The sequence below is a fragment of the Ips typographus genome, linkage group LG1 (assembly GCF_016097725.1).
Source record: "Ips typographus isolate SLU linkage group LG1, UJ_Ityp_2.0, whole genome shotgun sequence".
In the NCBI taxonomy this organism is placed as follows: domain Eukaryota; kingdom Metazoa; phylum Arthropoda; class Insecta; order Coleoptera; family Curculionidae; genus Ips; species Ips typographus.
The window spans coordinates 12,634,696-12,647,417 of record NC_138422.1 but is presented as its reverse complement, the minus strand read 5'-3'; the positions used below and the strand labels follow the sequence as shown (position 1 = coordinate 12,647,417).

Sequence of the window (12,722 nt, the reverse complement as noted above, 5' to 3'; positions counted from 1 at the left end):
TTGTTTCTCTGCGTAAAATCTAGCATTAAATTATAGACCTCACAAAACGCGAAGACAATAACATAAGAAGAGACATTTTTACAAGGAAGGAAGACATAACCTACAATTTTGACAGTGACAATCTGCAATTTAATTATTTAGATTTATAAAACCTAAAATTTGAGTAAAATCTTTGATATATCTTTTCTTGTATTGAAAAAACTAAAAATGTTTTCTCAATAATTAGCAAGATAACACCAAAATGCAAGTAATTATAAAATGCCTCAAAGGAGGCAGTACATCAGCTGAAGTGACTCAACACACTCCCATTGCTGATCTAAAGAAAAAAGTGGAAAAGGACCTTAAAATTCCAATATCTCAGCAGACTTTAATCGTTATGGGATCGCCCCTACAGGAAGACAAAACAATAGGTGACTATCCGAAAATTAAGGAAGGCACCAAACTGTATGTGGTAGTGAAAAAAGCTGAAAGCCTTCCAGTGGCTTTAGGTAAACTTTTCAAAAAATATTACTCTGAGGAACAAAGTTTGATGCTTGTGGACGAATTTATGAAAGACTTTCAAGCTAAAGTTGCTAATTTAAGTTTGGATGATTTGGAGGGAATGGCTTTAAATTATTTACATGGTTAGTGTTGTGATGGACAAGTGAGTAAAAGACTATTAAAAATAATTACTTTACTTGTACATCAATAAAGGTTTAACATTTAAGGACTTTTATATATTTTGATGCTTTCACATAAAATCGTTAACAGTGATACATTATTAAGAAGTGTTTACAACCTTTTAAAATATTTCAAAACCAGGTAAAAAAACTGCGTTCAATGGGAAAAATTAGATTAATTTCCTCACTTAAAATTTTAACATTAACATTAAAATTAATAATCAAAATCAGTCAACCACATAAACAGCCATTATCAGATGCTACAGTTAACAACTGAAATAATTTCTTCAAAATGAACATAAAATATTCATTCTACCTTCTACACTAAAAATAAACTGAAACTTAAAACAAAGATGCATTAACTTATATTGAATCATCCATTAGTTCCAAAAATTGAGCACAATGTTCTCTGACACATTCACCTTTCAAATTAAATACAAATTTGTAATAAGACCCATCAGCACACACCACTGAAAACACAAAAATATCAATTGATTTTATCAAATTACCAAAAACTGTCATACCAATTACTGAACTGCTGTCCTGACCAAAAGCACAAATACAGGGTGGTCCATTAGGAACAGTAAATTTGCAAAATGACCAGGTTGATGAAAAATACTTGGGCAAGAACATGGTGTTTGCCAAACTGGACTGTTTGTTCAATTTTGGGTCTTCCAAGGCAAATATGTGTACAGTGCCATGATCAGATGAGACACATAGAAGTGTGGAGGAATTGTTAAAATTTATACAGTAAATATTAGCCTGCAAGAAATTTAACAGCAAATACCTAATTTTGTTTTTTATTATGGTTTTATACACACTTGGTTAGCTCCTCTACGCAGCTCATGCATTTTTTCACCAGTGCCTGTGTCAAAAACCCTAATTAATGTACCTTTTTCACTGGCTGTGGCCAATCTAGTGCCTTGCAAATTCAGTGCTATACAATTTATATGAGCCTCATGAGCAGGTATATCAAGAGGGGACTTTTCTGTGTTTGCCAGATCAATCAGCTACAAATCACATTATCCTATCTTATCTTAGATTTATTATGTAAGTTATGCAATCAGATTAAACTCAACTTTAAGTAACAGGTACTTACTTGAACATAGCCAGTTTTACGACCAGGAAAAGCCAGTATTGAGTTGTTGCTGTTAGGACATAAAACACACAAGCCTTTAGGATTTGAACAAGTCTCAAATACATGTATTTGTGATGGAGTTTGCGTAAATGTGTATACTTTTATAACCCCATCCAGGACTACTACTATTCTGTCCCTCCTTAATCTTACACAAAGTACTGGATCATTAAATTCTAAATAAATCGGAGTAGTTTTACGTAAATCATCCCATATCATGACCTAAAAACCCACAAAAGAAACACTATGAGTAATAAATAATATAAGATTTTACAGTTACAATACTCTGTTTGGTGGGTATAAAGGTCGGTCACCACCACCAACAAGTGCGAGATAGTTGCATCTAAACAGCATTTCAATGTATCCCAGACCGCCATCGTCAAAGTCCTGCCGCACTTTTTCTTTTAGTGGGTCACAATTGAAAATTCGGAATCCTGAATTGGTGGCGCAGGCAAAACACCCTTAAAAATTGTCATGTTTACGCAAATTTACTATAAATATAGATGTGAAAGGCAACTTTCTTGGCACCCAATTGGATCAAACAATGTTTATGTTGACATTAGAAAAAATGCGCAGTTTTACCTATGGGTTGGAGATTTAATGGGTTTACCTTGGTCTTGGTTGAATCCAGCAAATAACAAGCCGTTTCCGTACTGATTGTTGCTTTCTAAATTCATTTTATTTACTTGGTTAGTTGAGCTGCAATATTTATAAAAACTCTCATGTTTTTGTTTAAAAACTCTTTGCCACTACTACTCAAATCAATTTTTGAGCATAACCAATTTCTTCTTTTAGACGTCAAACGTTTACAGTCAAATATTTTCTTCTCTCTATATTTTAGTAATTCTTGATTTTTGCATTCTCAATCTTGGAATGATACGCGTATTTTTAAAGTCAACAGTTTAGCCTTTAGGTATTGTTGCCAACACAAGCACCACAATTTTATAAAAAGTGTTTTTAAAGTGCTGATGAATTAATGGTGGATCCAACTGTCACTGTCTTTTAAGTCAACATAAATCTGTGATGAAAACAACATAGCCTCAACGTTCCACCAAGCCTCAGAGCTGATGGATTTGTTGATTTCATGTTGGAAGTCAATTTTGACCAATGACAATGTAAGCTTTTTTGAGGTTATGTATTAGCCTTTCCGGCATTTGTTATTGTTTGTTGTGTTTTTTTTTTTCCTCTGTTTAATGGCGTCACCAACTAGGGTATTTTGCCAGCTCGATACGAAAGAGGCTCAGATAGTCGGGCTTGTGCCCCTGAGCCCCAAATGGCTACTAAAAGTTCTAAAAAATCGCTTAAAGGCACGATCCGAGCAAAAGATGTAGTCCTTCCTCGTGGAAACTATAACCGTCACTGTCACATCCACGTGGTCTTGACCTAGGTTTTCACCCTTTCCGCCTCCTGGAAGTGTACCGCACAAGACAATTCCCCGTAGACTTTTAGGAATCGACTTTTCCACTTAGAGCTCCCACCATCTCCACTCGACCGGCTGCGGAATTCGGTCTTCAACTTCAAATTTCTCTGAACACCGTTTCAAGAAACGTGGTTTCTTAGCGACAAAAAATGGCGCCCACGAAACAGACGTGCGATACGTTTCAAGTTGAAAATCGAACTGTGTTTGTTGTGTTTGTTGATTAAGGAAAATAGAAAAGGCGTAAAATACTCAGCAAAGGTTCTTTAAATGTCAGTTCTGTCAGTAGTGTCATCGATCACAAAATCCCGTTTTTTAAGTCAACAATCAACAAGAAAAATGTTGCCAACCAGCTTAACAGTTCCAACACAATCTCAACACTACTTCAACAAAACCATTCTCTGACGTCATTCATCACAACTTAATGTTGACTTTAAAAATACGCGTAATCTGTCAAAGTTAAAAATTTAGTTTAAAAAATAGTGAAAACACTGAAAACAAAACGTGGCCCTAATGAATACAGTTTTGAAGATAGATTTTAAATTCTCTGGGACATCAAATTAAATCTGTCAAAGTTCAAATTGATGAGATTGAGTTTAAAAATGATTAAAACAGTCACGTGACCCTGATAAAAACAATTTTTAAATTTCAAACGTGAAGATGATGCGGAAGGTCAAAGTTCGAATGTAAATAGGATAAAAAAAAATTCAAATTAGTCAAAACAGTTACGTAACCTTAATAAAAACAGTTTTAACTTGAAAATTGTCTGGAACGTCAAATTGAAGCTGTCAAAATCATAATTAAAAAACATTGAGTTTAAAAAATTGTTAAAACAGTCACGTGACCCTAAAAAATATTAACCGCCATTTGCACCGTCGTACATTAAGCTGAGCTTAAGTTAAGTGAGGTTCAGAATTGTGATTTTTTTACCTGTATTTTCACAGTCTGAACTACCCTTAACTTAAGCTTGACTTAAAGTATGTCGGTGCAAATAAGGGTTGTGACTGTCAAAGTTCAAATGTTAACACCAGCAGAAAACAATTCATGTTAAAAAATAAGTTAAAATAGTAGTCACTGACATCTCTTTATTTGACAAATGACATATGAATGCACCAAAGAATATGCACTCAACCACTCCAGCACTCCACCCAACACGGTGCAATTTTTCACAAGCCCATCCCTATTCTAGTTCTCTATCTCGCTGCTCGTACTTTTTGTCACTGACATTTGATCTTTGACATTGACGCGTTGCTTTGCGTCTTGCGTGTCAGCCATTTTGTTCTTGATTAGTTTTTCAAGTGCTTTATAAAGAGGTGGTTCAGCTAAATTACTTAAAATACTGTTCAAAAAATAGTTAAAAGATAAAATATCAACAATGTCGGCCCACGACCAAATGAGGGCAATGCTAGACCAACTCATGGGGACCGGTCGAAACGGTAAGTTTCCCAGTTCTGCTTGCAATATTGATTTCTGCATATCCACATTGTTCTAGGTGAGAACAATAAGTTTCACGTGAAATACAACGATCCTAGAGTCTGCAAATCGTTCTTGCTGAGTTGTTGTCCCCATGAGATTCTTTCGTCTACGGTAAGATACTATTCAGTACCTAAATTTCCATAAATTCTCTTGAGGTCAAGTTCATCTGCTCTAGGTAGTAACTGTCTAGAGCCACTTATCGCTGAGTCAATTCATTACATATAATAGCATTGTTACCTAAAGCAAATGAACAAACCTGTCATCTTTTATTGTAACTTGAGACTGATTGTTTCAATATTTTGCCAAGACTAATTCAAAACTATTTCTGAAATCTTGTCTTTCAACAACAAACACTAATATTATTTGGAAGACTAATATGATGCACTGTATTTTCAGAAACTTCAAATATCTAATAAAAGATGAGGAAATAGGTGTTAGTTTTGTATGTAAGTACTCTGACGTACGTATAAATAAATCAATTTCTTTAGGCTATTGTGGATAGTATTAGAGTTTTCATGTTTTGGTTACAACATTTCAGCTGTTTGAACAAAATAGTTGAAACATTTTCCAACATGAAAACCTTCAACCAAAATACAGATAACTGTTAGGCATGCATTTAAAATTATTTGTTGTTAGTTAATTCTCTGATAATGCATGTTGGCAGTTATCAGTATTTGGTGTTAACAAAGCAGCTAAGCCACAGGTTTTGGTAAGTCGGGTATACTAGTAGTAACAATTTGAACTCCAATTGAGTCCTTATTTTTTGGTAAGTAGTAAAGTCCACCGCATTGCCTGCAATTGTACGTACTACATACAAAATGACCAAATTACACATGCGGTGTTTCCTCAATAATACTGTGAGTATAATTAAGTTCTCTCACACTTAGGGTTGATAATGACCAATAATTCGTGAGTATTAAAATGAAATTCTATTGGTCCAGCACAATTTCAATTGAAACTTTTGCCAAAATTGTCCATTTTCAAGATTGTCAGGTTCGACGGAGTTGCAAACCCTTTGTAAGTTTACTGTTAATATTTTGTTATATTTTTGTTTATTAAGTACACAGGAAGAGGAGTTCAAATTTGGCAACACAATAAAAATTCAAGTTTTGTTAGATTTTTTAATTTAATGAGCATTGCTTTTATTGTGATGTCAATATAATCACAGACAATTAATAGGTTTGACTTTTATGCAAATTTTGCAGTTTGTTGTATGTTGTATTGGGGTTTTGTTGTGTTCTGTTAAGTAGAGGGTTACATGTAACTTTCACTGGTAATGTTTTATATATTCCAAACTCTTTAATAATATTATTAGTAAAGTTGTTGAAACTAGAAAATGTTTATATCAGACTAGTTTGAATTCTGGTAAATTTGGTTTATTTGGCTACATTTATCTGTTCCCTTAGTACTAAATTGCTTAAGGTGGACGAATTTTTATACCAGAAAATTTTCAATCAGTGATGACCAGGACAAACTGTTTTCTGCAGTTGTTTGATTGTTAGTAATGTGCATTACCTGTATTTGGGTCTATGAGAGTAAAAGTACAAATTTAGGGTCACAATTAGTATAATTTAGTACAGAAGATGCCAAGTGCTTTACACTAATGTGGGTGCCCTATTTTTTACTTGTTAACCTGTTAGACACCCTGCAGAACCATAATCATGTCAAGGTGTAACACTAATCTAACTTCAGTATTGCCAAAGTTAATAACTTGAATATAAATTAAGTGATTACAATTTTTATTTTACCTTTATAAAATTGTCTGGCTGATTGTAGTGTTAGTAGGTACAACTGTATTTAATTTAAAAAGTTCCCATTCATAGGGGATTAATAAAATGTTAATTAACAAACACAAAATTTAGGTTAGGTTAGGTTCATAATATCAAGGTCAGAAGTTGTGTCCTTCTCTCTGAAATGGTTGGAATTTATAGTATAAACTAAACAAATACACCCTGATTATTATAACTTTAGTTTGCACGTCATAACACAGGTGATTCTATTGCCAACCGAACTTACTGGACACTAACATTACATAGATACGGAAATGTTGGCAATAGTGCGCAATGTTATCGTCTGTTTTTCGATTTTCTTGCTACCCAGCTATTCCGATCACCGATTATCTCACCCGATCGTTATACATATCAAAGTGTCAAAGTTTGACGTAAATATCAGCATTTTTGAAATTTGTTGGGACTTGTGATCCTACTTTACGTTCCTGTGGTCATTAAACGGTTTACTTGTGGACAAACAACGGGCCACGTAGCTGTCTGTTATGCCAAAACCATCGAATACTTGCTCCAAACAACTTTATTCTATTAGATTTATGGGCGAAGCTTACGTCTATAGTTTGATCTAAAAATGTGTCCCTAACTCAAAATCTACGCAAATAAACATATCTCCATTTTTACTCAAAGTTTCTACACAAATGCAGAGTAAAACACATCAGATCTCAAAACCCTCCACTCAGGGTCTCCTAAACACGCTTAAACTAAGCTTCCCTCACTCCCAATACCCCAAAAGTTTTATTAAAACAGTAAAAACCACTCAGACTTTTCTGTAAGTGCAATTCAAAATGTAAACAAACACGGCTCTGACATTAGATGTCACATTTGAAAGTAAAATCATATTCTTCAATTTCGGTTCGTTTTTTATAACATTGACAACGCCGCCCATTTTCACCTTGATGACGTGCAACTAAAGTTATAACAATCAGGGTATAGACATTTTAATTTTCATGCAGTTTTGCTAAATCAGTACTCAAAAATTATTAATAAAACCCCAAACAACATTTCATCTTGTGCAAAATCGTGAATTTGGCTACTGTTACAATATGCATTTTTTATTATTATATGATTGTTTTTGTTCCGCAGCGCATGGACTTAGGTGACTGTCCGAAAATCCATGATTTGGCATTGAGAGCCGATTACGAGAATGCCCAGAAGAATAAGGATCACTTCTACGATTTGGACGTGAGTATCTAAAAATTAACGTTTTTTGAATTTGGCTTATTGCTGGATGTCAATTTAATTTATTAGTAATTTATTGTTTCTCACGTCTGAAACCATTTAAAAATCAATTTTGAGAACTAATAATGAAGAAAAAAGTTCTTTGTTGACGTCACTATTAATCTAGAATATACAAGATAATTTTCTAAACCCAGGCTATGGAACATCTGCAAGCGTTCATCACGGACTGCGATCGACGCACCGAGGCGGCCAAACAACGTTTAGCGGAAACGCAGGAGGAACTATCCGCGGAAGTGGCGGCTAAAGCCAACATTGTCCACGAGTTGCAGGAACAAATCGGTCAAAAATTGGCTAAAGCCGAAACGTTGGGCGCCGAAGGCTTCGTCGACGAGAGCATGAAGTTGATGGAGGAAATCGAAGAGTTACGTAAAAAGAAACTGGAAGCCGAACAGGAATACAGAAATTCCATGCCCGCCAGCAGTTATCAGCAGCAAAAGTTGAGGGTGTGCGAAGTGTGTTCTGCGTATTTGGGTATACACGATAATGATCGTCGGTTGGCCGATCATTTCGGCGGAAAGTTACATTTGGGATTTATTAAGATCAGAGAGAAGTTGGCTGAATTAGAGGTGAGTTGGTTTTTGAGGAACATTGACTACAACTGTAATTAACTAACAAAATGATTTATTAAACATTTGTTTAGCCCAAACACTCTTTCTAAAATTATTTGCAACATTTCTCAGGTTTTTAATAAAAATCATGGTTTGTTCCATCCAACATCATTAATAAATACATCAGTGCTGAAAATAGTGTGGTATTTGACAGAAAACTGCCGAAAAACGTAAGGATGAGCGTAGAAAAGCATCAAAAGACAACAAGGACCGTGACGAGGACCTTTACAACAGCAGACGGTATAAGGAGCATTATGTAGGTGGGCGTGAATTGGACAGGCGCTCTCGTAGACATCGATCAAAATCTAAAGAAAGGCGCGATCGCGAAAAGGAACGCAGAGACCGGGACAAGGACAGAAGTGACAGGTAAATTTAACAATAAAGTTATCAGCAACTTTGTATTATTCACTTTTCTCATGGTCCATTATTTTATTCATTAATATGTGATAAATGTTTCTTTGCTTCCCAAGGCTTCTAAATGCCGGGTCCACATTAAACCGATAAGGAGAAACAAAACAAAAAAGTTGTTTTTCAATAATTCTGCAATAAATTTGGAACATTTCAGCACCTTTTTTGTGGCGCCTCTGTTTTGTCGCCTTATTCTCCAACAATTCCCCTGGCTTGTCGGTAAACATCAAAAGGTTTCTGTTTTGTTTCCTTTATTGTGAACTGTGTCGATTCAGTGGGGACTGAGAAACAAAACTTCCAATATCCTTGGCGTGTGGTTCTGTTATAGAAATAGAATTTCTGAAATTTGTATTTTTCTTCTGTATCGCTGGTCCAACTAATTGTAACAAACTTTCAAAATCTTCGCTAGACATTTGTAAAACTAGAACGTATCTCGCCTGATAAACCAATGTCGTCTTCACCAGTAGCGGATCTAACACAAAAGTGGCTCCAGAGCAAGAAATCATTGTGGGCCCCTTACCATTCCAAAACTAATGATAAAAAATATCTACTTAATATGAAAAACAATTAATGATTTTTTAAAACAGAAAAAATGATTACAAATGGCATAACTGGAATTTTACATTGAAAATATTACAAAATATTATAAATTACATTTTTATATTGTTCTTTTTCGGACTTTTGCATTTGCGAATTGATTTATTAGCTCTTTGATGTCTAAAGTAGATGCGATATTATATTCTATTGATAAAACTGACAAGTGGCAAAGTAGTTCCTGACTTATTGTGGATCTCATACAATTTTTAGTTTTAATTTGCTGAAAGATCTTTCTAAAGAAGCTACCGTAACAGGTAGAGTGAAAAACAAGAGGAACACAGTATAAACATCGGAAATGTCTGCTTCCATATTTGAATAATTTTTAATTATATGTTCAAATAACCCGCGAACTGACATATTTTTTTTTTAAATTCATGTTTCATTTTAATTAAATCAAGTATAAAATGAAACTGATTTGTGAAGCTACAGGTGAATATTTCCGGATATTTTCTGTGTAATTTTCCACATTCTTCCGAGACTTCGTCTTCACTTGATGAAATGAAAAATTTTGGTTCTAATGAAGTAAATGTTTCTTTTACGATTCGCATTGCGGAAAACCTGTTGATCAGTTGGTTAGAAATTACATCAATAACCGAATTGTAAACATTTATTTTAAAATATTCTTCTCTGTTCTGAAACCGATGATTAGAAGCGAGTTCGTCAAAATGTTTTTTAATTTTTACTTGTCTTTTCGTATGAAATATCGGAGCAATGCCCCATTTAACAGCCATATCCATGGCTTCAGACTTTAAAGTTGTGTATACTTCACGACTTCTTCAAGTAGATATAAGTTGATGAGTTTCGCCTAAAACTGGTCTAAATCAATATCATATTTTTGTAAAATTTTTGAAGCCACGTTAATTTGATTAAACATTTTATATAAAAATATAGTAAGAAATATAAATTCACTCTTAACAGATTTTAGTTGAATCTTAGTAAGAGCTTTTAAAATATCTGAAAATCTCAGTTTTACTGCCAAGATCGATTGTGTTCGTCCGGACCAACGTGTAGGATTCAGTTTCTTTAAGTTTATTTCCGATTCACCGGTAAACGTTGATAATAAATCCCATCGTTTAATGCTAAGTCCAATTAAACTATAAATATTTTGTAGTACAGCAAAATATGCGGAAACTTCAGTACAACCGCATCATATATTACTAAATTAAGGTTATGTGCAGCACAATGCAAATATTCCGCATTTGACAGTATTTTTTTAAATTTTTGCTTGAACGCTATTGTAAGCCCCACTCATTACGTTGGCACCTTGTCCGTAACAGTGACTTATGTCGATATTTAGATTTTTTAATATAGACAGGATTAAGTTAGACATACCGTGTGCAGTTTGGTTCTTTAACTCATGAAAACCTAGAAAAAATTCCGTTACTTCAAAACCAGTTGACGTGTTATGCATGTCTCTGATTATGTTAGTTGTTCTTATAATAACGCTTAATTGATCTTTTTTTGTTATGTCTTGTGTTGTAACTAACATAAAAAAATGATCGAGAATTTATATCTGAAACTATCTTTTTTATGACGTATTGAGAAAAACATTGTATCAGTTCATTCTGAGTGGTTTTACTTAAATAGCGCACAGAACCTGAAGGCATAGTTAAAACCTGCTTATGTTGTTTATAGACTATTTAATCATTCAATTATGATTCTGCTTTTTTGTTTAAAGGTATGATATACAATGCGAAAAATAAACTGCTTAAAATTTCATATTCTGATACCAAAGTTTAAAGAATACTATATTGTATAAGTTTATGCCCCGCATTGCCCGGTGATATGTCCGCCACTGGTCTTCACGGATATTTCTAATCAAATTTGGACTCCGTGACTCGTTCGTCTGCGCAAAGTGGGTCTCACCCAAAAAAGTCTTCTTTTCTTCTTCAAATTTAACAAAATATAATAATAACCAGCCAAACAGCAACGAAACATGCTACAGTGTGGACTGCAAAGACAAAACTGAAACATGGAATGTTTGTTGCTGTTTTGTTTTTAATAAATGGTCTGCGATGTGGACTTTGTTTCAAAAATGTTTTGTTGCATAAAAGTTTTGTCCGTTTAATGTGGACCCCGCATAAGTGAGCCTAAACCTTTAATCAAATAAAAAAATTGCCTTTTAGAAGACGGTCAAGGTCTCGAAGTCGCGACAGGAGCCGTAGGTCTCACTCACATCACTCCAGTTCCAGTGACAAAAAGCGAGACCGCGATAGGGATTAACTTAATACTGATTTATCTTTAAGTTAAGCTGTAACATTGAATCTAGTAGTAATTTTATGTTACATCTCCACTTTAAACCACTGGTAATGGGAAACTGCTGCTTTAAAAATTCAAGTACAAATCTGTGTATAAACAGGTAGTTACTATTATAGCAGTTCTGTAGGTAGAACACCACATTGTTGTGTAGATATTTAAATAAGACCTTTATTAATGGACTAATTTTTTTTGTGTATTTTTTGCTTTCTGTTTCAATAAAGCTCATAAAAACAAGGGTAACTGTATATTATTATAAACCTTAGTTTACCATTCCACTTGATTTAACTGCTTCTCTGCGTTGAGAGCACTTTGGTGTCTTTTCCTAGCTATCCTTTCAATGTTAGCCTTTTCAAGTCTCCTGCGCGCTCTTTCTTGTGACTCAAGTGAAGGTTCAGGTTGTTCAATCAAACTGTTTCTGATTAAAGCCCGAATTTTTTCTAAAGCATCTGCCAAGTTTAACTGCTGTGATCTGGTCAGATCTGAACGGAAAATTAGGTGCCCCTCTTTTGTCAACTTTGAACCAATCTGTAAAATTTCAATTGGTACCACCATAAACAAAAAAAACAACCCTACTTTTTCAACAAGCTTTGCTTTGACTTTATCACTCAACCAAGTGGCGGACTGCAAGTGAAACCGGACGTCAACTTTAGTATTGACTTTGTTCACATTCTGACCACCCGGACCTGAACTTCGACTGTAAGTGATATCCAGTTGTTCAATTGGGATGTAACCATCAAACTCTGCAGTTTGTCCGGTGCTAGGCTAAATGTTGTGTTGTTAAAAAATAAATAAACATACAATTAGTATTACCTTAGAGGGTGTAGTAATTTTAAGGCTACTTCCAGGGTAAAGGTTTTGTAAAGAAAGGGCACTTTTATATCCGGCATTTCGAAACGTGTGCAACGAGATAGGAACAGATTTAATAGCACTGAAAAATAAACCAAAGTTTTTTAACGAATTCATTGCTATTAAATACGTTTCAAAATTAAATTTGTTTTCCTAATATTTTGCAGTAAATTAATGAGTTGAGATTGAGATTATAGGTTATGTAATGTCAACAGAGTAGATGTCAATTAAATGACAGAATTTTCTACTGATAGGGAAGCGAAAATGTAAAATGTGTTTTTTTACCACAGA

General features: G+C 34.2%; 4 protein-coding genes across 7 annotated transcripts; 2 read left to right on the top strand and 2 right to left on the bottom strand.

Moving 5' to 3' along the window:
• Window positions 1–102: 102 nt before the first annotated feature.
• On the top strand, window positions 103–706 carry LOC145740501 (ubiquitin-like protein 4A). The gene has a single exon (XM_081996113.1). It carries the CDS (start codon window positions 242–244, stop codon window positions 626–628), a length of 387 nt encoding a protein of 128 aa, XP_081852239.1. The 5' UTR covers window positions 103–241; the 3' UTR covers window positions 629–706.
• On the bottom strand, window positions 659–2,602 carry LOC145740476 (WD repeat domain phosphoinositide-interacting protein 3). 2 transcript variants are annotated; one of them, XM_081996084.1, is made up of 6 exons: window positions 2,405–2,602; window positions 2,080–2,255; window positions 1,759–2,016; window positions 1,481–1,669; window positions 1,184–1,421; window positions 659–1,129 (listed from the first exon to the last, which is right to left on the bottom strand). In XM_081996084.1, the coding sequence occupies exons 1-6, from the start codon at window positions 2,469–2,471 to the stop codon at window positions 1,023–1,025; spliced, it is 1,035 nt and encodes a 344-aa protein (XP_081852210.1). In that variant the 5' UTR covers window positions 2,472–2,602; the 3' UTR covers window positions 659–1,022. The 2 variants fall into 2 exon arrangements, with proteins under 2 accessions (XP_081852210.1, XP_081852219.1); XM_081996093.1 differs by having other exon boundaries at window positions 2,377–2,528.
• Window positions 2,603–4,467: 1,865 nt separating this feature from the next.
• Window positions 4,468–11,819, top strand: LOC145740332 (putative RNA-binding protein Alsin2). Of its 3 annotated transcripts, XM_081995858.1 has the most exons (7): window positions 4,611–4,647; window positions 4,704–4,798; window positions 5,084–5,133; window positions 7,558–7,656; window positions 7,848–8,279; window positions 8,476–8,687; window positions 11,453–11,819. In XM_081995858.1, the coding sequence occupies exons 4-7, from the start codon at window positions 7,561–7,563 to the stop codon at window positions 11,547–11,549; spliced, it is 837 nt and encodes a 278-aa protein (XP_081851984.1). In that variant the 5' UTR covers window positions 4,611–4,647; window positions 4,704–4,798; window positions 5,084–5,133; window positions 7,558–7,560; the 3' UTR covers window positions 11,550–11,819. The 3 variants fall into 3 exon arrangements, with proteins under 3 accessions (XP_081851964.1, XP_081851984.1, XP_081851974.1); XM_081995838.1 differs by lacking the exon at window positions 5,084–5,133 and having other exon boundaries at window positions 4,468–4,647; XM_081995848.1 differs by lacking the exons at window positions 4,611–4,647; window positions 4,704–4,798; window positions 5,084–5,133 and adding an exon at window positions 5,160–5,704.
• On the bottom strand, window positions 11,817–12,645 carry LOC145740368 (large ribosomal subunit protein mL62). Its single transcript, XM_081995910.1, has 3 exons — window positions 12,396–12,645; window positions 12,159–12,347; window positions 11,817–12,110 (listed from the first exon to the last, which is right to left on the bottom strand). The coding sequence occupies exons 1-3, from the start codon at window positions 12,546–12,548 to the stop codon at window positions 11,850–11,852; spliced, it is 603 nt and encodes a 200-aa protein (XP_081852036.1). The 5' UTR covers window positions 12,549–12,645; the 3' UTR covers window positions 11,817–11,849.
• Window positions 12,646–12,722: the final 77 nt, after the last annotated feature.